This window comes from Bos indicus, chromosome 11 (assembly GCF_029378745.1).
Source record: "Bos indicus isolate NIAB-ARS_2022 breed Sahiwal x Tharparkar chromosome 11, NIAB-ARS_B.indTharparkar_mat_pri_1.0, whole genome shotgun sequence".
NCBI classification, from domain to species: Eukaryota; Metazoa; Chordata; class Mammalia; order Artiodactyla; family Bovidae; genus Bos; species Bos indicus.
This window is the reverse complement of record NC_091770.1, coordinates 6,100,256-6,126,275: the sequence shown is the minus strand read 5'-3', so window position 1 is coordinate 6,126,275 and position 26,020 is coordinate 6,100,256. Positions and strand designations below refer to the sequence as shown.

The 26,020-nt window shown below is 45.7% G+C and overlaps 2 protein-coding genes across 16 annotated transcripts in view; one reads left to right on the top strand and one right to left on the bottom strand.

The window, feature by feature from the left end:
* The window catches only part of RNF149 (ring finger protein 149), a 38,255-nt gene extending 29,907 nt beyond the window's left edge, over window positions 1–8,348 (top strand). For 7 of the 15 annotated variants that reach the window (XM_070798319.1, XM_070798318.1, XM_070798317.1 and 4 more), the window contains 4 exons: window positions 463–1,015; window positions 4,485–5,687; window positions 6,597–6,637; window positions 7,313–8,348. The gene's annotated coding sequence lies outside the window, so the exon portion shown is untranslated. Of the gene's footprint in view, window positions 1–462; window positions 1,016–2,994; window positions 3,065–4,484; window positions 5,688–6,596; window positions 6,638–7,312 lie in introns of all 15 variants that reach the window. The other 8 variants (XM_070798313.1, XM_070798312.1, XM_070798310.1 and 5 more) reach the window with 8 other exon arrangements.
* Window positions 50–14,102, bottom strand: CNOT11 (CCR4-NOT transcription complex subunit 11). Its single transcript, XM_019969811.2, has 7 exons — window positions 13,455–14,102; window positions 9,093–9,257; window positions 8,461–8,613; window positions 5,073–5,275; window positions 3,668–3,870; window positions 1,049–1,145; window positions 50–975 (listed from the first exon to the last, which is right to left on the bottom strand). The coding sequence occupies exons 1-7, from the start codon at window positions 13,969–13,971 to the stop codon at window positions 778–780; spliced, it is 1,536 nt and encodes a 511-aa protein (XP_019825370.2). The 5' UTR covers window positions 13,972–14,102; the 3' UTR covers window positions 50–777.
* Window positions 14,103–26,020: the final 11,918 nt, after the last annotated feature.

Sequence of the window (26,020 nt, the reverse complement as noted above, 5' to 3'; positions counted from 1 at the left end):
GTACCTCAGTAGGTGGGGGATTTCTTCAAGTAAAAACTACATCAGATGATAGAGTTCATAGAAAACTTTAATGTAAGGCACTGTTGTCCAGAGTTAAAAGAGGGGTAACAGCCCACAGGAGCCCACAGGCGGGGCACACATCCCACTCAGTGAGGACAGCTTCCCAGGACTGTCCTCCTCCCAGAGCACCGAACATCAAGAGAGAAAGCCTGGAGAACTACCAGCTATCACAGCCCCCAAAGGCAGTTTTGGGGAATCCCCACATTGGTGGACAGCCCAAGAAAAGTGTTTACTCTGTTTTAGGTCCCCGTGAAAAGCAAGCATGAGGTTACATGTGTGTCCATGGCTCACAATGGGCCCAGTGAGAAGTTCAAGGGTCAGGCTGCCATCCCGGGATGACTCCAGGCCCCAGGGGCAGGAATTCATGTTCTTAAAGAGGGTCTTCATTTACTCTCCCTAAAGCCTCATCAGAAGCCTATGACTTACATCTTAAGCAAAAATAAGCCTGTTGCTCTTCACTGCTGACGGCCTCATCTCCCGAGTGCAGTGACTTTGGGATGACCTTCCCTGTGGATAGCCATCAGCAAGACCTACAGGACGCATTCTTCCAGGTTCCCACCAAAAATTCATCTAAAGGGAAAAGTCACCCAGGGAGGCAAGACTCTAAGTGGAGAGAGTGATGTTTATGTGCATTAAACCAGGCAATCACGGGTCTGGACAGATTTAAAAAGGAAAGCACAGCACAGCTGAACAGTGAACAGGAGGTCCCAAGAGGCATCACTTGGACACCTTGGTCTCGGCAGGCGTCTCTCCGGTGTCCAGGGTCTTCAGCAGCCGGAAGAGGCCTGCGGCCTCACGGATCCTGCTGAACTCGATGCAGAAGGCCTGCACTTCTATAAACAAGTCCTGCACGTTGATGATCTTGTTACGGATCAGGGACTGCAGAAAGACGCACACGAGACGCACCAGACGGTTCTGAAAGAGGAGCCTGTGTCAGCGTCTGTTTTCAGGGCAGGTATTTATAAAGGTTACAGAAATTGTGACTTACCTGCATATATTTATCCTTAATTTGTTCACAGGTAGAAATGCAATTGGATATATAAAGGTGAATAAATTCAGGAGGTAGATCAACAGCTGTGGTTAGTCTGTTTCATAAAAATAAAGGCAGGCCTGTTAATTTCGGTCACTTAGTGAAAATTCTAATATTAATGGTTTATGCAGGTAAACATCGGAGCCACCCACCCCACTCACCCCCGTTAATAAGTGACACTTCGTTTCTCAGGTCTGCACATCATATGTAATAAGCGCTGAGCACCATGTCCCTGGGTGGTCTTGGCTGAATCATAGTTCTAGTTACCATCCAGGCTCTGACGATGTGGGCAGTTACTCCGTCTACCTAAGTAATACCAACCTGATTACACATGAGTGCTATGCAAGGAGTACTTGTGAAGGAAGGCGTGGTAGGAACTGAACAGCACAATGCATGACTGAGTACTTACATGAGGCAAATGTTTGCTCAAGGAGCAGTGTAAGTGGGAAGGATTCACAGGGCATATGACTTAAATGGAAACCCAAGGAGAGAAGTGTTCTTCAAATCAGTAAATAATCTAAGTGAAGTGTAGAATCGGGGGTGGGCGTGGCACATTACCCGAGTACAGAATTTTTTTCCCACAAGGCCCCAAGGAAACGCAGCCATAGGCTGCTGGTGACGCGTGGGATGGGGTGATGCACAATGAGGGGGGTGGGTGGGGCTCCCACAGCAGACCCCACCCTTGAAATCATGTCCACACTGATAAAAGGATGTAGTTATCCTTGGACAAAGTGCCTACAGTCTGGTTTAGACAGTAAGTAAGCACTCAGCATGGTCAGCCTGGAGGACCCGAACAGAAGAAAGGCTCAGACGAGAAGGTGGCGGAAGGAGCAGGTTGACAGGTCTTGCAAGCGACAGAAAATGAAGGTTGAAAACGTGCTTCCTCTCTCCCTCCCCAGATCTGTGCTGCCCTAGGACACACCTGCCCTGGGCTTTCAGTTAGGCTTTTCCCACCAGCTGATTAACTTAAAAGGACTTTTTTGCGGGGGGCTTCACCGTGCAGATTTGGGGATCTTAGTCGTGTTCCCCCTCCCCACTGAAGGGAGTGAATGCTGGCCCTCAGCAGTGGAAGTGCTGAATCCTAAACACTGGACTGCCCGGGAATTCCCAGCTTAGTACAGCTATACTGCTGCTGCTGCTAAGTCGCTTCAGTCGTTCCGACTCTGTGCGACCCCATAGACGGCAGCCCACCAGGCTCCCCCGTCCCTGGGACTCTCCAGGCAAGAACACTGGAGTGGGTTGCCATTGCCTTCTCCAATGCATGAAAGTGAAAAGTGAAAGTGAAGTTGCTCAGTCGTATCCAACTCTTAGCAACCCCATGGACTGTAGCCTACTAGGCTCCTCCGTCCATGGGATTTTCCAGGCAAGAGTACTGGAGTGGGGTGCCATTGCTGTCTCTGAGTACAGCTATAAGGAGGTTAAAAAACAATAATCCCCACCTTACAAACGAGTGCTTCACAAAGGTCGTGCTCTAATTGAAGTGTGGTTGTCTGGTGCTCAGAATGGATCTCCCCGTAAGCAGAAAGGCCATGTGATTTAGCCCTCAAAACAGGACACCATGTGGAGGGGGTTGAGGATGAGAAGCCCAAACTGGGAGCACGCCAGGCAAGCCTGCCTGTGTGGCTGCACTACTTGTTGTTGTTGAGTTGCTAAGTCGTGTATGACTCTCCTGTGACCCCATGTGCTGTACTCCGCCAGACTCCTCTGTCCATGGGATTTCCCAGGCAAGAGCATTGGAGTGGGTTGCCATTTCCTCCTCCAGGGGATCTTCCTGACCTACACTACATATAAACAGCTTAATAGCAGGTTCCCAAGCTAACCTCCAAGTCTGTGAAATTTGTGACGTACCTAAAACTTGTAAGCAAAGTAACAAAGTGAGAAACCTCTTCTTGCTTCCCTGACAGTTGATGACAGCAGAGCAAGGAGACCAAATCAAAGAGCGGTTCAGAGAACAATGCCGGGAATTCTAGGAAGGTATTCTTGGAACTGTCTCAGCTCCTTGGCCCCTACCTTCCCATGATATAGCTTTAGTCACTAACAGAAATAATGCAACACCAGTAATTTATATAAAGACTATACAGCTTCCCAGGTGGTGCAGTGGTAAAGAATCCACCTGCCGATGCAGGAGATGCAGGAGACTTGGGTTCGATCCCTGGGTCAGAGAGATCCCCAGAATAGGAAATGGCGAAAATCCCATGGACAGAGGAGCCTGCTGGGCTACCGTCCATGGAAGCACAGAATCAGACATGACTGAGGGACTTGAGCACAGAGCACTAGGAATATATAATCACATATAGGGAAATACATTTTAGCAAGTAGATTTCATAGGCGGTGACTCCCCAGGTGGTCCAGTGGTTAAGACAGTGTTAAACGCTCAGAATACCCTCCACGTTCTTCCTTGGGGTGTGAAATTCATTTGCAGTTAACACTAAAGCTCAGATTATTTAATGGGTGTTCTCAGACTAACAATGCCAGGGGAAAAAAATGTTGTGAGTTTTTCCCCTTCTAATCATTTAATCAGGATCTATATACATGCCCCCACCCCCACCCAGCATTTGATGGAGTACAGAAACTTACCGATTTACAACTTCCATCGAATGTAATGACATATCCATATTGACCAGAACTGAAAAATACTCAGTGATCTGACTTGACTGCATTAACTTCAGCAACATTTCTATAGCAACTAGAGGATTGTTTTCCACTAGGTCAGGAAGTTTGGCTGGAGTGAGGCCAATATGATAAACAAGTTTGGGGTCCTTTTCCAACTCTCCAAGGAGCTAAATAAAATCAAGTTTTTTTAAAGAGAGAAAAAGAATTTAAGTTAGAAGTTCTCTTTCCTGCATATAAAAATACCCAAGTATTTTATTTTTAAAATGTTATAAAATTTACCTGCACTGAACCAACTTCATCAGTATCTTCCCTCAAACCCATGATAATCATGCTTTGATATTTTGACACTTATATTTGAATTGTCAGGTATTACAACCAGGCACCATCACTAGAGTTTATAAATAACACTGATGCCTCCTGGGCATGAAACCAGAATCAATACTGTCTGGATTTTAACAATAACATCCTTAAGTCCCTTGTAGGTAGGTTTTTTTTCTTTTTTGTTTTTGGTTATAATCAAAAATAATCTTACCAACTAGTACTACTGAAAAGCACAGACCACAGAGGTCATCAGGAAACTCAGGAACTGAAGCCTGCCCAGCACCTGGGGGGGGGGGGGCCGGGGGTCAGACTGCCTACACTACAGTGCGAGTCACACGCACTCTGTTATTCAAATATGTGTCCGCAAAAATAGTGTTTTTTGCCAGATTTGTACATTGCTTTACATACATTTTCTATGCTATTTCCTCATCTACTTGCTTGTACACACATACTCTTTCAGGACTGACAGGTTAGCAAAGTGAACTACGAACAAGGCTGTTACTTGACTCTGAAGATGGTGTTAGGTGGTAAACCGGGTTGGAAATGTACCTCCTGACAAGTTCTAATGGGAGAGAGTGCAAACTGGGTAAGATGCACCAACAGGAACTACCGTCTTGCCTGAAGGAAGTCTCATCGTCGGGCACGGGGACTTTTGAGTCCACGACCGACCAACCGTGTGATGGGCGCTGGTTTCCCTCCCTGGTGAGATGTGAGTGACTGCGGACTTACCCTCCGGGGTAAGTCAGTCCCGTTCAGCTTAGCAACAGCGTACACGAAGCACCCAGCAGCAGAGCCAGAGCAGAGTGCCCCAAAGTGAGCGCCACCTCAGACCCCTCACCCAGGGGCGAACTGATCCCACACAGAAGCTGCCAGGTGTTTGGGCACCAGACTCGTTGCCCCACCAGTGCAGCGAGCAGAGTGGGAGGCCAAACGAAGCTTCAGGGACCAAGACACTTCCCACTAGTGATCACTGGTCGTTTATCACTTTATGAGAAACAAAACCACTTGGTGAATTCAATACAGGAAAACGCTGATGGTAAACACATACCTGTGTCTGCTGAGGAGAGGACAGGGGGCTCTTGAAGGCTTTAGCCATTATTCGCTTGATCTCCACACCGGTGCTGTTCTTCACGCACATTGACTTGTCCCACTGGATCGCATGGTCAGGCTCAGTGGGGTTGAGCCAGGCCAGCTCGTCCTCACACACATGTAGCGGAGGCGGGGGGCGAATGAACTCTGGCCGAAAATGGCCTGCAATCAGAGGAGCCTGTGTGACTGCTGCTGTGGGTCGGCTGACACTCACATACTTCTGTATAAACTCCACGTCTGTGCATGCGGGCGTGCCCCGTCATGTCTGACTCTGCGACCCCATGGACTGTAGCCCTGCAGGCAGCTTCTGTCCACGGGATTTCTCAGGCAAGAGTACTGGAGTGGGTTGCTTAATAAGGACAACACGGTCACACTGATTCAAAAATCAGAAGCAGAAATGACATAAAGTCGGTTTTTTCCAGAACACAAATGAAAGAATGAAATGCTGACACAGAATTATTATACCAGAGACCAAATCTATCAATCTTTGGAGAGCAGAGGAAAGCATTACCACCCCCTGCCAAGTCCTGGTTCAATCATGGTCAGTAGCAAAAGGACACCACTTACTTCATTGGTAAGTCTTTTGATGGGAAAAATAAAACACTATTTGATCTCAGTCATCCTGTTCTCAGCACTGTTTTATTCAGAGACCATATAATGTGTACCAGTTTTATTTTTGCCTCTTAAAACCTTGCAGTAGCAAATTATGTATAGATAAAATGGGCAGGTGAGAACTATGGTTGACCGGACATTCTCAAACGAATCTGGAGAGTTTCATAAACCCATCAATTCACAAATGCTATATCATTTTAATAAAACAGTGAAAAGAAAAAAAAAAGGACAGGGGAGTGACTCAATACCTCAACTGTTATAAAGATTGATCCCTAAGATATAAATGCTCTTCAGTAAATGAAAACAAACACTGGCTGGGAGTCCTGCGCAAACTTCAGCCCCTCTTTGGTTTTCACACAGGGCCTAAGACGGCTGTCTCCTCCCATGGACCAAGCCCCAGTCAAATTTCAGACTTGGATACTCCAGTTCATTGAAAATGTCTATTTTCTGGCTAAGAATCGTCCCTTTGTCTTTTTTTGGGTTGTGTTAGGTCTCTGTTGTTACATGGACTTTTCTCTAGTTGTGGAGAGCAGGGGCTACTCTCCAGCTGCAGTGCACGGGCTTCTCATTTCCGCAGCTTCTCTTACTGCAGAGGAGCATGGGCTCTAGGGACGCAGATTTCAGTAGTTGTAGCTCCTGGGCTCCAGAGCACAGGCTCAATAGTTGTGGTGCACAAGCTCAGGTGCTCCTCAGCATTTAGGATCTTCCTGGACCAGGGATTGAACCCGTGTCTCCGGCAGTGGCAGGCAGATTCTTTACCACCGAGCCACCAAGGAAGCCCCATCCCTTTATCTTAAACTATACCATCTCTTCACCAGAACCAGCACTGAATCTTTGCAGGCTATTAACAGAAAGTGTTTTAACATTTTAGGAGATGCAGTACTTATGTGATCAAGAGAAAGTTCCCATGAGGTGAGGATGCTTGGTGTTCAGCTAGACTCGGACCTGATACCTGACCAGTCTCCTTCTTACATCCCTTTCCAGTGGCCCATTCCAGTCACAGCTGTGCCCAGGGAGCATTAAATAACCACCTCTGTGCCTTGGGCCTTCCCATACACTGTGACTAGCTGAGACTTGTTTATGCCAAAGAACTACTATAAATGGCATGAAAAGTCACAGTGCAGGTTTCAAACTCAAGGTAACCCTACAGTCTGGAGAACATAATCTTATCCCTAAGCAGAAAGCATGCTGTCATCATTAAAACCACACAGAAGCCTATAAAACCAAAAAATACAGTTCCATAAGCTTCAATAGGTGTTTTCTTTGAATTAAAGTAAGAGCCGTAAGACTCAGTAAAACTTTAATGGAGAATGATGAGATTCTCCATTATTATTCTCCATTATTAATGATGAGATTAATAAAGAGGTATAAAACAAAAAAGGTAATAAGATACAAAAATAACCTTATTTCAGGGAATGTATAGCTTTAGGTATGTAATTAAAAAAAAACTTGGTATTTTTATTAAAGAAACTAACTTTTATTGAGCATATCTACTATGTTCCAGACATCATACTAGAAGTTTCTCATTAAATTCATGTTTAACATTCTCTGGCATAAATCCCACCAATGTTTTTTTTGTTTTTTTAGATCATTCTCCCAAGGCAATAGAAATAAAAGCAAAAATAAACAAATGGGACCTAATCAGACTTATAAGCTTTTCTTCAGCAAAGAAAACCATAAATAAAACTAAGAGAAAACCTACAGACTGGGAAAAAATATTTGCAAATGATGTGACCAACACGAACTTAATTTCCAAAATACACATAGAGCTCATCCATCTCAACTGCAAAAAAAATCAACCCAATCAAAAAATGAACAGAAGATCTAAAGAGACATTTCTTCAAAGAAGACATACAGATGGCCAAAAGGCACAGGAAAAGATGCTCAACATAGCTAATTATTAGAGAAATGCAAATCAAAACTACAATGAGGTACCACCTCACACCAGTCAGAATGGCCATCATTGAAATCTACAAATAACATGCTGGAGAGGGTGTGGAGAAAAGGGAACTCTCCTTCTTTACTGATGGGAATGTAAATTGGTGCACCCACTGTGGAAAACATCATGGAGGTTCTCAGTAAACTAAAAACAGTTGCCATATGATCTAGCAATCCCACTTCTGGGTCTGTATCGACAAAACTGCAATTCAAAAAGACAACAGGCACCCGTATGTTCAGGGCAGCACTGTTCACAATAGCTGAGACGTGGAAACAATCTGTCCACTGAGAGATGAACAGACAAAGAATGAGGTAATGCCATTTGCAGCAACATGGACCTAGAGGTTATCAGATTAGTGAAGTAAACCAGACAGATAAAGACGAATATACCACTGCTACGTGGGGTCTGAAATGTGACACGAATGAACTTATCCATGAAACTGAAACAGACTCCCAGACACAGCAGCCGTGTGCTGCCCCGGGCGCGGGGTGGACTGGGGTTCTGGGATTAGCATAAGGGAGGAGGTCCTACCATATAGCACAGGAAACAAAATTCAGTATCCTGTGTGAAACCATAATGAAAAGAATATGAAAAAGAACATATAACTGAATCACTCTGCTGTACAGCAGAAATTACCTCAACACTGTAAATCAACTATTTCAATAAAATAAAATTTTTAAAAGATTCATGTTTCAGCATAAACGAAAACAACATGTTTCAGAACACCAGAGTCTCAGTAGGACACTGCTAAAATAAAACCAAGGATATAAAAGAATATAAAATCAGATTTACTCACTTTCAATAGGTGGCTTTGGTCCACTGACTAAAGCTTCCGTGATCTGAGAGGCAACGGAGCTGTCAAATCCAGAGTTAGACGAATCTGGGTCCGGGTCACTGAGAATGCTAGGGAAGCTGGCCTTACTTTGAGTTGGCAATTCAGACTGGCGTTCTGAAAAAGGTTAAAACAAAAAACACTTTAAAATGCGGCACAAGGAGAGTGAAAACACAAGCTCGTAACCGGAGAAACTTGTCTACAACACACAAGCAAAGGGCCAGGTTCAAGCTTTTTTGTTTTTTCTCCAAAACTCCTACAAATCAGTCCTTAAAAATAGGGGGGGAAATGGGCTAATGACTTCAATGAGTATTTTATTTTTAAAAGCTTGAATGGCCAATAAACACCTCAAAAGATTTCGACCTCAGTAGGAACCAGGGGAAAATCTGTTAAAACACAAGATACTATTGCATACACACTGTAGTTATAGCTGTCCCTTGTAGTCATTGATGCTTATTTCCTTGTTTTCTTAAAGTTAGGAAGACACAATTGCATCATCCATAAATATATCTGTGGTCCCTGGATCTCACTGTAGAGACATCTGAATTGCAGAGCAGCCTCTGCGCATGAGTACCTGAACCGTGGCTCTGCCTTACCAGCCAGGGCGAGCTGAAGCCCGCTAATGTCCACAGACTGGCCCATGTTCCCGACGTCCATAAGGGCGATCTGCCGGGGTGTCTTTTTGAAGAGTTCCCGTGGGGGTGCCAGCATGAGCTGGGAAAGAAAAAACTTCTCTGGTGGAGTTATAGGAGGTAAAAACCCTGTAAATACACAAGCAAAAAATGTATGACAATTTTGCTAATGGTTATTTTTAGAAATTATCTTGAGCCTGATAAAACTAGCATCTCATGTATCTTTAAAGACAATTATAATCGAAGATTTGTTTAACCAAATACATTTATGAAAATATAATTAAGGAATCATCCCAAGGACTGGTTCCAAGACCTCCTGCAAATACTAAAATCCAGGGATGCCTGGGTCCTATACATAAAAGCTGTAGTATTTGAAAGTAACCTACACACATCCTCCTTATACTTTAAACTCCAGATTACTTACAATGCCTAAGACAATGTAAATGCTATGTAAATACAATGTAAATGCTAGGTAAGTACAAAGTAAGTGATATGTAAATAGCTGCCAGAATTCAAGTTCTGCTTTGGGGAACTTTCTGGAACTCCCCCCCACACACACACCCCCCCAAGGGTCTGGTTGGATCCTTAGGTGCAGAACCCAAAGATGTACAGGGCCAACTGTTGTATGTCAAATGATTCACTGTGATCTGAGGTGATGTCAATGAAACTTAAGTTTGTGGAGCTATTAAGAGCTTTGTTTTCTAACATGCTTCAGTTCCTGCAAAGATAAGTTTATGTATACAGACCAAAACAAATCAAAAACTACAGTCCTCAGAAATGCTTTTCTTCTCTGCTGCAGCCAGCAACTGTGTAAAAGGTAGAGGGACAAGGAAGCAACCACTAGCTCTGCACTGTTATAAGACCTTCCTCATCTGGTCCTGACGCACTCTCCTCCTCCCATTTCCCCCTCCAACGCTTGTGCTCTGCATTTCGGTTGCACAAAACCTCTTAGCTTCTCCGAGTCCTGATTTCAAAACATACAATACATGCAGCTCTTGGAATACCTGAGAGGGCCGCGCCCTTCTCTTCCCACCACCCCTCATCAACATCCAGCAGAAACATCAGTCCCTCTCGCGGTCCCTCGGGCTCCACGGGTGTAGTTCCCGTGCCACGAGGCTCCGTGTACGTGCCACCCAGCACAGCCCTGGGTGTCAGGCCACAGTCACGTTTGTGTTTCCTCAGCCAGACTGAAGTTTCCCGAGTGTGAAGAAGTCTTCCTACTCACATTCAGATACATTTTCAACCTTGGCTCCACAGCAGAGTCACCTGAAACGCTCAAAAAACATGCACCCCCTAGATGGGAAGCTGCTGTATACATGGCACTGGGAGCTCAGCTCTGTGCTCTGTGATGACCTAAAGGGGTGGGACGGGGAGGAGGGAGGCTCATGAGGGAGAGGATGTTTGTATACATACAGCTGATTCACACTGTTGCAGAAACTAATAATACTGTAGAGCAATTACACTCGAGTTTTAATTTTAATTTTTTAAAAATTAAAACTATATATATACCCACTATATATGCCCCTTGATGTACAATGTAATAAGCCTTGTCATTGACAGTCCCTCTGTTGTGGATTTAAGCACCATCTCTATCAACAGTAATTGTGGATAACACTTACTTCTATTCCTCATAACAACTCTGTGTTTGTTAGTCCCGAAACCTATATGCAGGTCAGGAAGCAACAGTTAGAACTGGACATGGAACAACAGACTGGTTCCAAATAGGAAAAGGAGTACGTCAAGGCTGTATATTGTCACCCTGCTTATTTAACTTCTATGCAGAGTACATCATGAGAAACGCTGGGCTGGAAGAAGCACAAGCTGGAATCAAGATTGCCGGGAGAAATATCAATAACCTCAGATATGCAGATGACACCACCCTTATGGCAGAAAGTGAAGAGGAACTAAAAAGCCTCTTGATGAAAGTGAAAGAGGAGAGTGAAAAAGTTGGCTTAAAGCTCAACATTCAGAAAACGAAGATCATGGCATCTGGTCCCATCACTTCATGGGAAATAGATGGGGAAAGAGTGGAAACAGTGTCAGACTTTATTTTTCTGGGCTCCAAAATCACTGCAGATGGTGATTGCAGCCATGAAATTAAAAGACGCTTACTCCTTGGAAGGAAAGTGATGACCAACCTAGATAGCAGATTCAAAAGCAGAGACATTACTTTGCCAACAAAGGTTCGTCTGGTCAAGGCTATGGTTTTTCCTGTGGTCATGTATGGATGTGAGAGTTGGACTGTAAAGAAAGCTGAGCACCGAAGAATTGATGCTTTTGAACTGTGGTGTTAGAGAAGACTCTTGAGAGTCCCTTGGACTGCAAGGAGATCCAGCCAGTCCATTCTAAAGGAGATCAGTCCTGGGTGTTCGTTGGAAGGACTGATGCTAAAGCTGAAACTCCAGTACTTTGGCCACCTCATGGGAAGAGTTGACTCATTGGAAAAGACTCTGATGCTGGGAGGGATTGGGGGCAGGAGGAGAAGGGGACGACAGAGGATAAGATGGCTGGATGGCATCACCGACTCAATGGACTTGAGTTTGAGTGAACTCTGGGAGTTGGTGATGGACAGGGAGGCCTGGCGTGCTGCATTCATGGGGTGGCAAAGAGTCGGACACGACTGAGCAACTGAACTGAACTGAAGTCATGTGCAACTCTTTGCCATGTCATGGACTAGCCTGCCAGGCTCCTCTGTCCATGGGATTCTCCAGGCAAGAATACTGGATGGGTTGCCATTCCCTTCTCCAGGGGAACTTCCTGACCCAGGGATCAAATTCTGGTTTTCTGCTTTGCAGGTAGATGCTTGCTGCCTACTCTGCCAGCTGGGAATTATTATCTGCAGCTTACAGAGAAGTAAACTGAGGCAGAGACAGGCAAAATAACCGATCTATGGATTTCTTTCCTGGGAAATCTATTTACAATACAAAGTTAACAGCCTAGATCTAGTTTCAGACTCATTGCATTTGAGAATAACATTACATAAGTCACAGTTCCTTTACCTAACCCATCCTACAGAATTCAGAAGGCTCTCAGACCCAAATCCCACACTGTCTCTGTCCATCTTGGGTGGCGGGTTTGACCAGACCACACATATACACACACACAACACACCTTGCAGTCACTTTTCTGGACATTCTCAAACTTCCTGAAAGTCAGGTTCAGAACCTGCACGCTACAGATATCTCATGGAATACAAAAGTTGCCCCTTTTAGGTAACCAATCAGAAGATGCTTTAGATCCAGAAGAATTGCCAGCAGCAACAATGACTAGCTTAACTGCAGAAGCCCTCTCCTGCAGGAAAAAATTCTCTAGTATTACATTAATCCTGCCTTCACCTTCTGGCTCCCGGAATAGCAGTCCCTTCCTAAGGAGTGACTTACCTGTTTCCTCACTGCCTAAGGACTAGGAGATCAAGCTGCTTCCCACCTCTGACAACCTGTTCTGCCCACTACACTGGGCCCTGTCTAAATCTCCCAGACACTCATCACCATCTTCTCCTCTATGCCGTTCTCCTCTCCTGGCTTCAGGTCTTCTCCTAAAATCAAGTCTCATAAACAAGCTCTTGAGTTACCAAAACAAAAAAAAGCAGTCTCACATCAAATCCACCGGTCTCACCAAAGTTGCAGAAAACACACCTTTTACATAATGTCCAGTAGTAGTTTTATAATCTAGGCGGTGAATTCGAGGCTGTTTTCTATCCTGTGACCCCATCGCGTTAACCAAGAACACCTAACAGCAAGAAGGTGGCTAGTATAATCCTTTGTTGTTTAGCTGGTAAGTCGTGTCCCACTCTGCGACCCCATGAGCTGTAGCCTGCCAGGCTCTTCTGTCCATGGGATTCTCTAAGCAAGAATACTGGAGTGGGTTGCCATTTCCTTCTCCAGAAGATCTTCGTGACCCAGGGGTCCAACCCGTGTCTCCTGCATTGGCAGCCGGGTTCTTTACCACTGAGCCACCGGGGAAGCCCTGCGTAATGTGTATCTCCGCCTCAACCACGTCTTCCGGTTCTGAATGACTTCTCATTGACTCTCCTGAGACTTAAAGCCGGGGGCAGATAAAGTGTGTCGTTACTTACAACTTCACACACCTCTGACGGGCTAGACGAGAACGAACCGCATGTGAGGCACAAAAGCGTCAAGCCCCACACTAAGCTGCACGGTTTGACGGCTCCTACTGTTGCGGGGGGAGCGGTTAATTTTCGGTGCCAGGAAGCTGCCACTCGTCCGTACTTGGTGGAGGGGGTGGGGAGGGAATTTCAAAAGGAGACGACGGATTTCCCAGGCCGGTGAAGGCCCAGCAGCTCCAGGAAGGCGGTCCCAGCCGTACCTGAGAGGGGCGGCCGGTCGGGTTCCTGGCCGCCGCGGGCGGGCGGCGCGGGGTTAAGCAGGTGCGCGAAGCTGGCGGCGAAGGGGTTGGCGGCGAGCGGCTCGGTGCGGTACATCTCCCAGAGCAGGTAGAGCGCCGTGAGGCGCTGCGCCGCGCTGGGTAGCAGGTCCGGCTGCTGCAGCAGCATCACGAGCACCGAGCCCAGGCGGAAGTGGTCGGCTTTGCTGAAGTAGTGGTGGAAGGCGGTGGACAGGCCCTCGAAGGTGCTGCCGCCGCCCGCCTCCTCCGAGATGATGCTCAGCAGGCTCGAGAGCTCCTTCGGGGTCAGGCTCATCCTGCCCGCGGGGCCCCCAGGGCCTCCGCTCCCCGGCCCGGGGACGCCCGCTCCGCCTCTGCCGCCGGAGCCCGAGCCTCCCGGGCCGCTCCTGGACGCCGACCCCGCCGCTTCCCGGGTTCCCCTTTGCTCCGCGGCGGTGAGAAGCCGACCAGATGACGCGCTTGCCCCGCCGCCGGGCATCAACCTCTTTCCCCCGTCCTGCTTCACGGCCGGAGGGGCCCTGGCGCCGGCTCGCTCCGTCCCTGCGGCCGTAAAGCGCGCTGTGGCACGACAGCGTCGCAAACAAAACAAGCCTGGAACCCAGCCGGCAATAGAAGAGAGGGCAGCGCGCAGCCAGAGCGAGGCTGCTGGAGCCAGGCCAGGGAGAAGATCCCGAGACGCCGAGGGGGCGGAGCAAAAAGCCGGAAATTGAGGCGGGGCTTGGAGGAGGGGCCGAGCCGCCGGCGGGGCCCGGATCTCGCCCTGCGGAAGTCTCGCGGAGCCCCAGAGCAGCGCTGAGTTGTCATCTGCGCGTGCGCGAGCGAGAGGCGCACCCCTTCCCTCCCCGCCCCGCCACCCCCCGCCGGCAGTGTGCCCCGGAGAAACCATTGTCCAGATAAGCCTCTGGAAAATGCTTATTAGAAACTGAAAAACTCTCTTAATTAACACACATGACTATTCATGGTAGAAGATTTTTTAAATGCAAATAACTGTAGACCACGCAAATAACTATAGACCACGCGTTTCTCATAACCAAAATTAATTTTCAATCCTACACTATTTGAAGAAATGGAGTCATACTGCACACGAGCTATTGTACGGAGTTGTTTTAACAAAATTTCCGAAAAATGTTTTCAGAAAGCAGAAACACCTGCCCAGGTGACTAGGGCTCGCTCCAGGCTGGGAACCACCGAGTGGTGTGACCCAGACTTGCTCGGTTCCTCCCTTAGACCTGCAAAACCCTGCAGGGATTCCTGCCAGGGAATTTGGGAATCTCAAGTTTGGGAAATCCCGTGTGACCTAACTAATGCTGGCAACTGGAGAATTCTCTAGTTCAGTGCCTCCTTAGTTCTAAAATAAAATGGAAAGAAGAGAAATTGGTTGGTCATTGAAGATGCCTATTCTGAAGACTTCTTGAATTGACTATTAGAGGGACTTTCCTGGTGGACCAGTGGCTAAAACTCTGTCCTCCCCATACAGGGGGCCTGGATTGGATCCCAGGTCAGGGAGCTGAGATCATGCATGATGCAATGAAGAGCAAAGACTCCATGTGCCACAGCAAAGGCCTGGCGCAGCTAAATGCATTTTTTTTTTAAGTTTAAAAAATGGTTAGATATCTCTCTAGAAAGGTCCTGCCGGTTAAGAGCAGCACACATGACTTGCTAACTTGGGAAACTGATTTAAATTATCTTGAAGGTATTCTTATTTACTACAGTAAATAAACTTCATTGTGTTTGGGAGGTCTGTTTGTTACTGGGGTTTGGTCTTTTTATTTTTGTACTTAAGATTTTTTTTGTTTGTTTGTTTATCTATTTAGGCTGTGCCAGGTCTGGCCAGGTGTGGCATGCTGGACCTTTAGCAGTGGGATCTAGTTCCCTGACCAGGGATCAAATCCAAGTCACTTGCGTTGGGAGCACAGAGTCTTAGCCACCACACCACCAGGAAAGTCCCTCTAATAGTCAATTCAAGAAGTGAGTCCAGTTTTTTTTTTTTTTTTTTTTTAAGTTGTTTCAAAATATTTGAACATTATGTGCCCCCCAAGCCCCAATAAACTTTTTTTTTTTTCTGTAGGAACAGTTTCAAAATTAGGTTGATGTTAAAAAGAACCCCAGAGGCCCCAGTGGAGTCACTTCTCCTAGGTCACACCACTAACCTAACTAAAACTTCATCCTCCCCCAGAAAGTATGAATGCTAGTCAATCGGTTGTAGCCGACTCTTTGCGACCTCAGGGACTGCAGCCAATCAGACTCTTCCGTCCATGGAATTCTCCAGGCAAGAATACTCGAGTGGGTTGCCATTCCCTCCTTCAGGGGATCTTCCTGATCCATGGGTTGAACCCCAGTCTCCCTCATAGAAGGCAGATTCTTTACCGTCTCAGCCACCAGGGAAGCCAAAATGTAGGCTTAACCAGAAATTTTCTAGTCTGCATCAATGAGGTAATTGGTCATCTGGACCCTCTCTATCCCCCAAAGGAAGATGAGGTAGCCTGCCACAAAGACCCCTTCCGTTCCCCATAAGCAAGTTGTGTGCTGTGCTCAGTTGCTTCAGTCATGTCCAACTCTTTTACCTGCCAGGCTCCTCTATCCGTGGAATTCTCCAGGCAAGAATACTGGAGTGGGTTGCCGTGCCCTCCTCCAGGGGATTTTCTTGACCCAGGGAGTGAATCTGCATCACTTGCGTTGCGGGCGAGTTCTTTACCCACTGAGCCACCTAAGAAGCCCCATAAGCGAGTTACCTATGCCTGAAATAACGTTTTTTTGCTGATGAGTTCCTTGTCTTGCCTTTGAAAACATTTCCTTTCCTAAAGCTGTTGGGAGCTCCTCTCTACTTCCTGAATGGGATGCTGCCTCACTTGTGAATGGTTCAGTAAAACCAATTAGATCTCTGAAATGTACCCGGTTGTATTTTTGTTATTTAACAGCAGTATCCAGGGTTTCCTGCATGTTCCCTGAAAACAACTCTCAGGTCCTGGAAACAAATAACCACAAACATAAATCTGTCCTCTCATAGTTCTGGAAGCTAAAGTTCCAAAATGAAGGTATGAGCAGAGCCAGGCTCTACACCCTTGAAGGCTGTAGGGAAGAATACCTCTTTGTCTCCTGGCTCCCAGTGATGTCCATTGGTGTCTGGCGTCCTTTCTCTTATGCTTCTGCCATTCCCATCTCTGCCTCTGAGGTCAGGTGGCCTTTTTTTATATTAATGTTCATTGGAGTATAGTTGCTTTACAATGTTGCATTACTTTCTACTGAACAGCAAAGTGAATCAGTATATATATATCTTCTCTTTTTTGGATTCCCTTCCCATTCATTTTTTTAAACTCAGTTTTATTGATATGTATTGATATATAACATTGTATAAGTTTCAGGTGTATAGCATATAATGTTTTGATATATGGTGCTGGAGAATATGCTTGAGGTCCCTTGGATAGCAAGGAGATCCAGTCAGTCAATCCTAAAGGAAATAAACCCTGAATATTCGTTGGAAAGACTGATGCCAAAGCTGAAGCTCCAGTACTTTGGCCACCTGATGCGAAGCGCCGACTCATTGGAAAAGACCCTGATGCTGGTGAAGATTGAAGGCAAAAGGGAAGAGAGTGACAGAGAATGAGATGGTTGGACAAGATCACTGACTCAATGGACATGAGTTTGGGCAAACTCCAGGAGATAGTGAAGGACAGGGAATCCTGGTGTGCTGCAGTCCATGGGGTCGCAAAGGGTCGGGCATGACCTAGCAACTGAATGACAACAAACAACATACATTACAAAATGATTAGCACAGTAAGTTTAGTTGACATCGTTCACCTCACACACTATTTTTCCTTGTGATGAAAACTTTTTAAGATCTACTCTCTTAGCAACACTCAAATATACAGTACAGTATTGTTAACTGTAGTTACCAGGCTGTATATTAAAGCCCCAGAACTTATTTCTCATGTGTAACTGGAAGTTTGTACATTTTGACCACCTTCACGTAAGTCCTTCTCTCATGTAGACCTTTCCTTCTCAGCAGTTTTGCCTGTTGTTTCGTTTTACTTTGCATCTCAAACTGCTCCTGCACGTTCAGGGCACCACAGCACGTTGCGTAGAATTCTCTGAGCTATGTAGTAGGTTCTCAGTAGTTGTCTATTTTATGCAGAGTATCAACATGTGGCCTTCTTTCCTGTGTATCTGTGCTTCACTTGGCTTTCTTATGGGGACACCAGTCACCCTAATCACATATGACCTCATCCTGACTAATTACACCTGTAAAGACCCCATTTCCAAACAAGGTCACATCCTGAGGTTCTGGGTGGACATGCGTTTTGAGGAGACAAAACATTCTCCAATCAGTAGAGACCCAAAGTTCTCCTGGGCACGTGTCTTGGTGATTCTCCTTCACACCCACCTCATCTCTGTCCTTAGACTCTCCCCTAGCATTTATACAGTTAAAAAACACTGCGGTTTATTTTTATATTTACTTATGTATTTTGCAGCACATGGGATCTTTGGTTGAGCCATGCAAACTCTTAGTTGTGGCATGAGAGATCTTAAGTTCCGAGACCAGGGATCAAACCTGGACCCCTTGCATTGGGTGTTTGGAGTCTTAGCCACTGGACCACCAGGGAAGTCCCCAACAAACAGTGTTTTGAGCCCCTACTATGTGCCAGCCAGGGCAGGAGGCAGTGAGCAGAGACGATAAAGCCCTGCCTCAGAGGAGTTGGGCAGCCTCTTGTTCAGCCCTATAGTAACTCGCAGCACAGCCTGGAACCCACAGGAGACCCGCCTCATCCTGACCATTGACTTGGCCATATAATTGAAACATCCTGCTGAAACTTTTAAATTCTTTCAGAAATGGATCACAAGTTACAGACAGGATTTCACCTTGCTGTCATGAAAGCTAATATGTTCTCAGACAGTAACCCCCAGGGCCAGTGACACAGAGAGGACTGGTTGCCCTGCACAGAGGGCCCTCCAGCTGCTATGCCTTTCACCTCCTGTGCCTTTTACAGTCTGTTTCTTTCTGCTCTGCTGGGTTGTTACCCTCACATGGGAGTTAGCCTTGTAGCTGCAGTCCACACAAAAGTGTGGTAGTGAGAGGGCATGTGGTTGCTGGAAACTTGATCTTTTAAAATAATTTTTTAAATTTTTATTGATCAATTTGGCTGTGCCCGGTTTTAGTCGCAACACGAGGGATCTTCCCTCTTCGTTGCAGCACGCGGGATCTTTAGTTGCAGCATGGAGAATCTGGTGCCCTGACCAGGGATTGAACCCGGACCCCCTGCATTGGGAGCCCACACTGGAGCATGAGGGAAGACCCTATAAAACATTTTTGAAAAGACCACATTTTGGAGATTAAAAATAGATGAATGGTTTCCAAAGATTGGGGGGTGGGTAGGTGGCAGAGAGGTAGGTCTGCCTCTGAAAGGGTAACGTGGGGAGCTCTGTGGTGGTGGGAGAGTTCTCTACCTTAGTTGTCATATTGGCTACACAAATGTGTACATGTGATAAAACTGCATAGAACTGAACACATGTATTGTAACATTGCTTGTTTCCCAATCTCCATTGTGTACTAGAGTTACGCAAAATGCTACCCTATTGAGGGAAATCGGATGAAGAGTAAGTAGCACTCTCCCTACATGCTTTTGCAATTTCCTGTGAATCTGCAGTTATTTCTTCTGTTTTAAAAAAACTTGCTTAAAAAAAAAAACTATTGAATTTGTTACAGTATTGCTTCTCTTTTATATTTTGATTTTTTTTTTTTTTTTTTGGCTGCAAGGCATATGGGATCTTAGCGCCCCAACCAGGGATCAAACCCTTACTCCCTGCATTGGAAGGCTAAGTCTTAACTACTGGACCACCAAGGAAGTCCCTGCAGTTATTTCAAAATAAAAAGGTTTTTTTTTTTAATATAGCAACATTCCTATGGCATAATGCTAAATGCAGAAAGCAAAATAAATGTGTTTCTCTCTGTGTGTGTGTACATACATGTACGCTTAAAACTGCAAACAGTGCTAGTCCTTAAATATTTACCTTTTTTCAAAAAAGCTTTTTATTGAAGTATAGTTTACAGTGTTGTTAGTTTCAGCTGTGCAGTAAAATGATTGTTATATATTCTTTTTCAGATTCTTTTCCATTATAAATTATAAGATATTGAATATATTTGGCTTCCCTGGTGGCTCAGTGATAAAGAATCTGCCTGAAATGCAGGAGACGTGGGTTCAACCCCTGGGTGGGGAAGATCCCCTGGCGAAGTAAATGATAACCCACTCGAGTATTCTTGCCTGGAAAATTACATGGACAGAGGAGCCTGGTGGCTCCTTGTCACTCACCTATTGTATATATAGGAGTCTATATGTTCATCACAAATTATCCCTCCCCCGCCCTCTTCCCTTTGATAACCATGAGTTTGTCTCCTATTTCTGTGAACCTACTTCTATCTTGGAAATAAGTTTATTCATATTGTTTTTATTAGATGTGTAATGTGATACCATAGTTGTCTTTGTCTGACTTACTTCACTTAATATAATAATCTCTAGGTCCTTTGCTTCTTCTTACACTGATGTGACTTCTGAATAAAATGTATTACCTTTAGGATGGGAAAGAATTGTATGGAAACACAGGAAATACGCACTGTGGGTGTATGATTGGAATCTGTTCCCATTTACTCAGACGTCTGCCCAGGAGACCTTTCTGAAGTCCCCTCCGCTCCCCAGCTGAAAGGAACGGTAGGTGTTTCTTCTCTGTCACCTGCTCCTTCTTTTTGGGGTGCCAGCAGCTTCCATCCATGTTCCACGTGGATCACTGTGAAACTGAAGGCAAAGCAGTGCAAGTGTCCCTGTGGTGCCATCGAAGAGAGCTTACAGTCGGTTTATTTCTTCTCTCTCCTGAGCGGCTCTTCCAGAAAAACCAGGAAAGGCAAAAAAGAGGAAGGAAGCTTCAGTGGAAACCTTTGATTTTTCTGCCCATCAGATGAATGGTCACCTCCTGTAAGTGTGCTAGCATCATAAAGCTCTTTCCATCTCTGACTCTCCCCAACCCCTTCTATATACCAGTCATTTGGGGTATCTTGTCAATTCAGGGCTTTCAAATGATTTGACCAACTCAGATGGAACAGGCGTAAGCCAGGGAGGTTGGCAGAGCTACAGAAGCAGGCTCACCTGGTCTGCCCATGCGTGCCTGCTAAGTCGCTTCAGTCGTGTCCAACTCTTTGCAACCCTGTAGACTGTAACCCTCCAGTCTCTTCTGTCCATGGGATTCTCCAGGCAAAAATACTGGAGTGGGTTTCCTCCTCCTGGGGATCTTCCCCGCCCAGGGATCGAACCTGCGTCTCTTCTGTCATTGGCATGTGGTTCTTTACCACCAGCGCCAACGGGGTGCCGCTCAGTAAACCCCTCCCTAGCACAATTTGTGAGCCCTGAGCGTGAGCTGGAGTGGTGGGGGGACAACGTGGAGGAGACCTAGTCCCTGCTCTTGAGGAGCCTTCAGGCTGGATGAGGAGGCGCTTAGCATCCCCTGCTTTGTAACACTGGCCTCGAGTGGCTCTCTGGGCCTCAGGTTCCTCTTCTGGGCAACAGGGGCTTCCCTGGTGGCTCAGACAGTAAAGAATCCATCTGCAGTGTGGGAGACCTGGGTTTGATCCCTGCGTAGGGAAGATCCCCTGGAGGAGGACATGGCAGCCCACTCCAGTATTCTTGCCTGGAGAATCCCCATGGACAGAGGAGCCTGGCGGGCTCCAGCCCATGAGAGTTGGACACAACTGAGCGACAAAGCACAGCACAACTGGGCAACAGAAGATCCACAGCAAGGGAGCCGCTCTGTGGGGCTCCCCTTGCCTCAAATACTTCTCTTGAGAAAGAGAAGAAAGAGTTGTGTGGGTTTTTTTTTTAAAGTTAATCTTTTTCGGATTGTGGATTTTTAGGCATTAATCTATCTTTACTGGGACTTTTGGTTAAGAAGTGGTCCAGTGGTTAAGAATCTGTGCTTCCATTGCAGGGGACGTGGGTTTGATCCCTGGTCTGGGAACTAAGATTCCATGTGCCACGGAGTGTGGCCAAAAACAAACAACCCCCTCCCCCAAAACTAGCTTTTACTGTTCACCTCATTCAATAAAACTTTTATTTCAGCCTTTAGATAATTTCAAGACATCTGACATGAAATTAAGCATTTCTAAATCTTTCTAATGAAAAAGACCAAACCTATGAACATAGAGGGGCTTCCCTGGTGGCTCAGTGGTGAAGAATCTGCCTACAACACAGGAGCTGTAGGAGATGCGGGTTCGATCCCTGGGTCAGGAAGATCCCCTGGAGGAGGGCATGGCAACCCGCTCCAGTATTCTTGCCTGGAGAATCCCATGGACAGAGGAACCTGGCGGGCTACAGTCCATGGGGGTCACAAAAAGTCAGATACCAGTGAAGTGACTTCGCATGCATGCCGGCCTTTCTCCTCTCAAGAGAGTATAAGTTCCATAAGACCAGAAATCTTTTTTTCAATGTTTTAATTTGTAGTTCTTTCTCTCTTTATTTTTGTTTCACTGGGTCTTCGTTGCTGCGCCCGGCTTTCTCTAGTTTCAGCCAGTGGGAGCTGCTTACTCTTGGTTTTGGTGAGCAGATTTCTCATTGCAGTGGCTTCTCTTGTTGCAGAGCACAGGCTCCAGGCACACAGTCTCCAGTGTTTCGACACACAGGCTCAGTAGTTGTGGTGCAGGGCCTTAGTTGCTCCATGGTGTGTGGGATCTTCCCAGAACAGGGATTGAACCTGTGTCCCTTGCTTCAGCAGGCAGATTCTTATCCACTGCACTGCCAGGGAAGTCCAAGACCAGAGATCTTAACTGTCTTACTTCTTTACTTTCCTAGGACCTAGAAGAGTGCCTGGCATATAATCTGTACTCAATAAATATTTGCTGAAGGAGGGAAGGAAGGGCTTGTCAGTATAGCGCTGGCATTGAATGTTTCTCTTTTTCATTTTAGGATGGTGGTTCTCAATCTTGGTTTTGCACTGTTATCACCTGAGGAGCTTTTAAAAAGTCATGCTGCCCATGCCACGCCCAAGACCAGTCAAGGCAGAATCTCTGGGGCTGGTGGCCAGGTATCAGCATATTTTTTTAAGTTCCTGGGGTGTTTTCAAGTCTGAGTCCATAGCTCGCAAAGCAGTCCTTTTTGAAGCAGTACCTGTCATCTCCACTAGATGGCAGCCGAAACCGCCTGGATGTTACCAGCCAAACCCTAAAACCCACGCCGTGTGTGTGTGTGTGTGTGTGTGTGTGTGTGTGTGTGTGCGTGCGTGTGCGTGCGTGTGTGTGCGTGCGTGTGCGCGATCGGTCGCTCAGTCGTGTCCCTCTCTTGGCCACTCCATGGACTGTAGCCCACCAGGCCCCTCTGTCTGTGGGATTTCCCAGGCAAGAATTCTGGGAATGCGTTGTCATTTCCTTCTCCAGGGGATCTTTCCGACCCAGGGATGGAACCCACATCTCCTGCATTGGCAAGCAGGTTCTTTACCACTGAGCCACCTGGGAAGCCCAAGAGCTAAAATTCTCTCAAAAAAATAATGCCACATACCATAGATGTATATTTGTTTCATCAGATTGGGGTTGGTGTTTATACTGGGAGTAATCCCATAACTCTTAACTACAGCACCTCTTCTGGTTTTGCTTCATTTTAAAATAAAAGGAAGTGAAATAATGATAAAACAATACATACACACATACCATACATCTATGGTATGTGAGATTATTATTTTTTTTCTGAATGAATTTTAGCTATTTCTAATCACTTTCCCTTAAAATAAATGAAAAACTTTAGGCATATAAAGAATTATACAACATCAGCATAATAAGTATCTATATGCCTTTAACCCAGGCTAAGAAATCAGAAATAAATACAATTGTAATCCCCAGGGACTGTTTTTTCCCCTATTCCACCTCTCCTATTGTGGTGGTAGTTGAGTTCAGTTCAGTAGCTCAGTCGTGTCCGACTCTTTGCAACCCCATGAATTGCAGCACACCAGGCCTCCCTGTCTGTCACCAACTCCCAGAGTTCACCCAAACTCGTGTCCATCGAGTCGGTGATGCCATCCAGCCATCTCATCCTCTGTCGTCCCCTTCTCCTCCTGCCCCCAATCCCTCCCAGCCTCAGAGTCTTTTCCAATGAGTCAACTCTTAACATGAGGTGGCCAAAGTACTGGAGTTTCAGCTTTAGGGTCAGTTCTTCCAATGAATACCCAGGACCGATCTCCTTTAGGATGGACTGGTTGGATCTCCTTGCAGTCCAAGGGACTCTCAAGAGTCTTCTCCAACACCACAGTTCAAAAGCATCAATTCTTCGGCGCTCAGCCTTCTTCACAATCCAACTCTCACATCCATACATGACCACAGGAAAAACCATAGCCTTGACTAGACGAACCTTTGTTGGCAAAGTAATGTCTCTGCTTTTGAATATGCTATCTAGGTTGGTCATAACTTTCCTTCCAAGGAGTAAGCATCTTTTAATTTCATGGCTGCAATCACCATCTGCAGTGATTTTGGAGCCCCAAAAAATAAAGTCTGACACTGTTTCCACTGTTTCCCCATCTATTTCCCATGAAGTGATGGGACCAGATGCCATGATCTTCGTTTTCTGAATGTTGAGCTTTAAGCCAACATTTTGACTCTCCTCTTTCACTTTCGTCAAGAGGCTTTTTAGTTCCTCTTCACTTTCTGCCATAAGGGTGGTGTCATCTGCATATCTGAGGTTATTGAGATTTCTCCCAGCAATCTTGATTCCAGCTTGTGCTTCTTCCAGCCCAGCGTTTCTCATGATGTACTCTGCATAGAAGTTAAATAAGCAGGGTGACAATGTACAGCCTTGACGTACTCCTTTTCCTATTTGGAACCAGTCTGTTGTTCCATGTCCAGTTCTAACTGTTGCTTCCTGACCTGCATATAGGTTTCTCAAGAGGCAGGTCAGGTAGTCTGGTATTCCTATCTCTTTCAGAATTTTCCACAGTTTCTTGTGATCCACACAGTCAAAGGCTTTGGCATAGTCAATAAAGCAGAAATAGATGTTTTTCTGGAACTCTCTTGCTTTTTCCATGATCCAGAGGATGTTGGCAATTTGATCTCTGGTTCCTCTGCCTTTTCTAAAACCATCTTGAACATCTTGAAGTTCACAGTTCATGTATTGCTGACTCCTGGCTTGGAGAATTTTGAGCATTACTTTACTAGTGTGTGAGATGAGTGCCATTGTGTGGTAGTTTGAGCATTCTTTGGCATTGCCTTTCCTTGGGATTGGAATGAAAACTGACCTTTTCCAGTCCTGTGGCCACTGCTGAGTTTTCCCAATTTGCTGGCATATTGAGTGCAGCACTTTCACAGCATCATCTTCCAGTTGAGCTTGAAGTAGCTCAACTGGAATTCCATCACTTCCACTAGCTTTGTTCGTAGTGATGCTTTCTAAGGCCCACTTGACTTCACATTCCAGGATGTCTGGCTCTAGGTGAGCGATCACACCATCATGATTATCTTGGTCGTGAAGATCTTTTTTGTACAGTTCTTCTGTGTATTCTTGCCACCTCTTCTTAATATCTTCTGCTTCTGTTAGGTCCATACTATTTCTGTCCTTTATTGAGCCCATCTTTGGATGAAATGTTCCCTTGGTATCTCTAATTTTCTTGAAGAGATCTCTAGTCTTTCCCATTCTGTTGCTTTCCTCTGTTTCTTTGCATTGATCGCTGAGGAAGGCTTTCTTATCTCTCCTTGCTATTCTTTGGAACTCTGAATTCAGATGCTTATATCTTTCCTTTTCTCCTTTGCTTTTCACTTCTCTTCTTTTCACAGCTATTTGTAAGGCCTCCCCAGACAGCCATTTCGCTTTTTTGCATTTCTTTTCCAGTCGTGGCGGTTTAGTCACTGAGTCATGTCTGACTGAGACTCCATGGTTTGTAGCCCACCAGGCTTCTCTGTCCATGGGATCTCAAGCAAGAATAATGAAACCGGTTCCTGACCCAGGGGTTGAACCTGCATCTCCTGCTTTGTAGGCGGATTTTTTACGGATGAACCACCAGGGAAGCCGTCTCCTATTGTGAAGAGGCAAAACTTATGAGTCAGCTTATAGGTACACAGAATCTCTCAATGCCATAGACACAGCAAAAAAAAAAAAAAATCCAGGATTTAAAAGAATCTCTCTTTTCTTTTTTACTAACCTGACTTGATTAAAAAAATCTTTGAAGTATAGTTATGTACAGTATTATGTAAGTTACAAGTGTACAATATAGTGATTCACAATTTATCAAGCTTATATTCCATTTACAGTTATAATAAACTATTGGCTCCATTCCCTGTGTTGTATAATATGTCCTTGGAGATTATTTTATACACAACAGTTTGTGCCACTTATCCCTGTTCTTATGTTATCCCTCCACCTCCCCTCTCCCCACTGGTAACCACTCATTCCTTCTCTATATCTGTGTGTCTGCTTCTTTTCCATCGTATTCACTGGTTTGCTGTATTTTTTCGATTCCACACATAAGTGGTATCATACAGTATTTATCTTGCTCTGTCTGATGTATTTCACTAAGCA

What these genes read in the sequence shown, in the direction of transcription:
- CNOT11 (XM_019969811.2), bottom strand. Translation starts at nt 13,971, where the DNA reads ATGCCCGGCGGCGGGGCAAGCGCGTCATCTGGTCGGCTTCTCACCGCC. An exon ending in GCTTCAGCTCGCCCTGGCTG is followed by an intron (nt 8,614 to 9,092) that starts GTAAGGCAGAGC and finishes AACCTTTTTCAG; the next exon opens with AACGCCAGTCTGAATTGCCA. An exon ending in TTAAGGATAAATATATGCAG is followed by an intron (nt 976 to 1,048) that starts GTAAGTCACAAT and finishes CTCCTCTTTCAG; the next exon opens with AACCGTCTGGTGCGTCTCGT.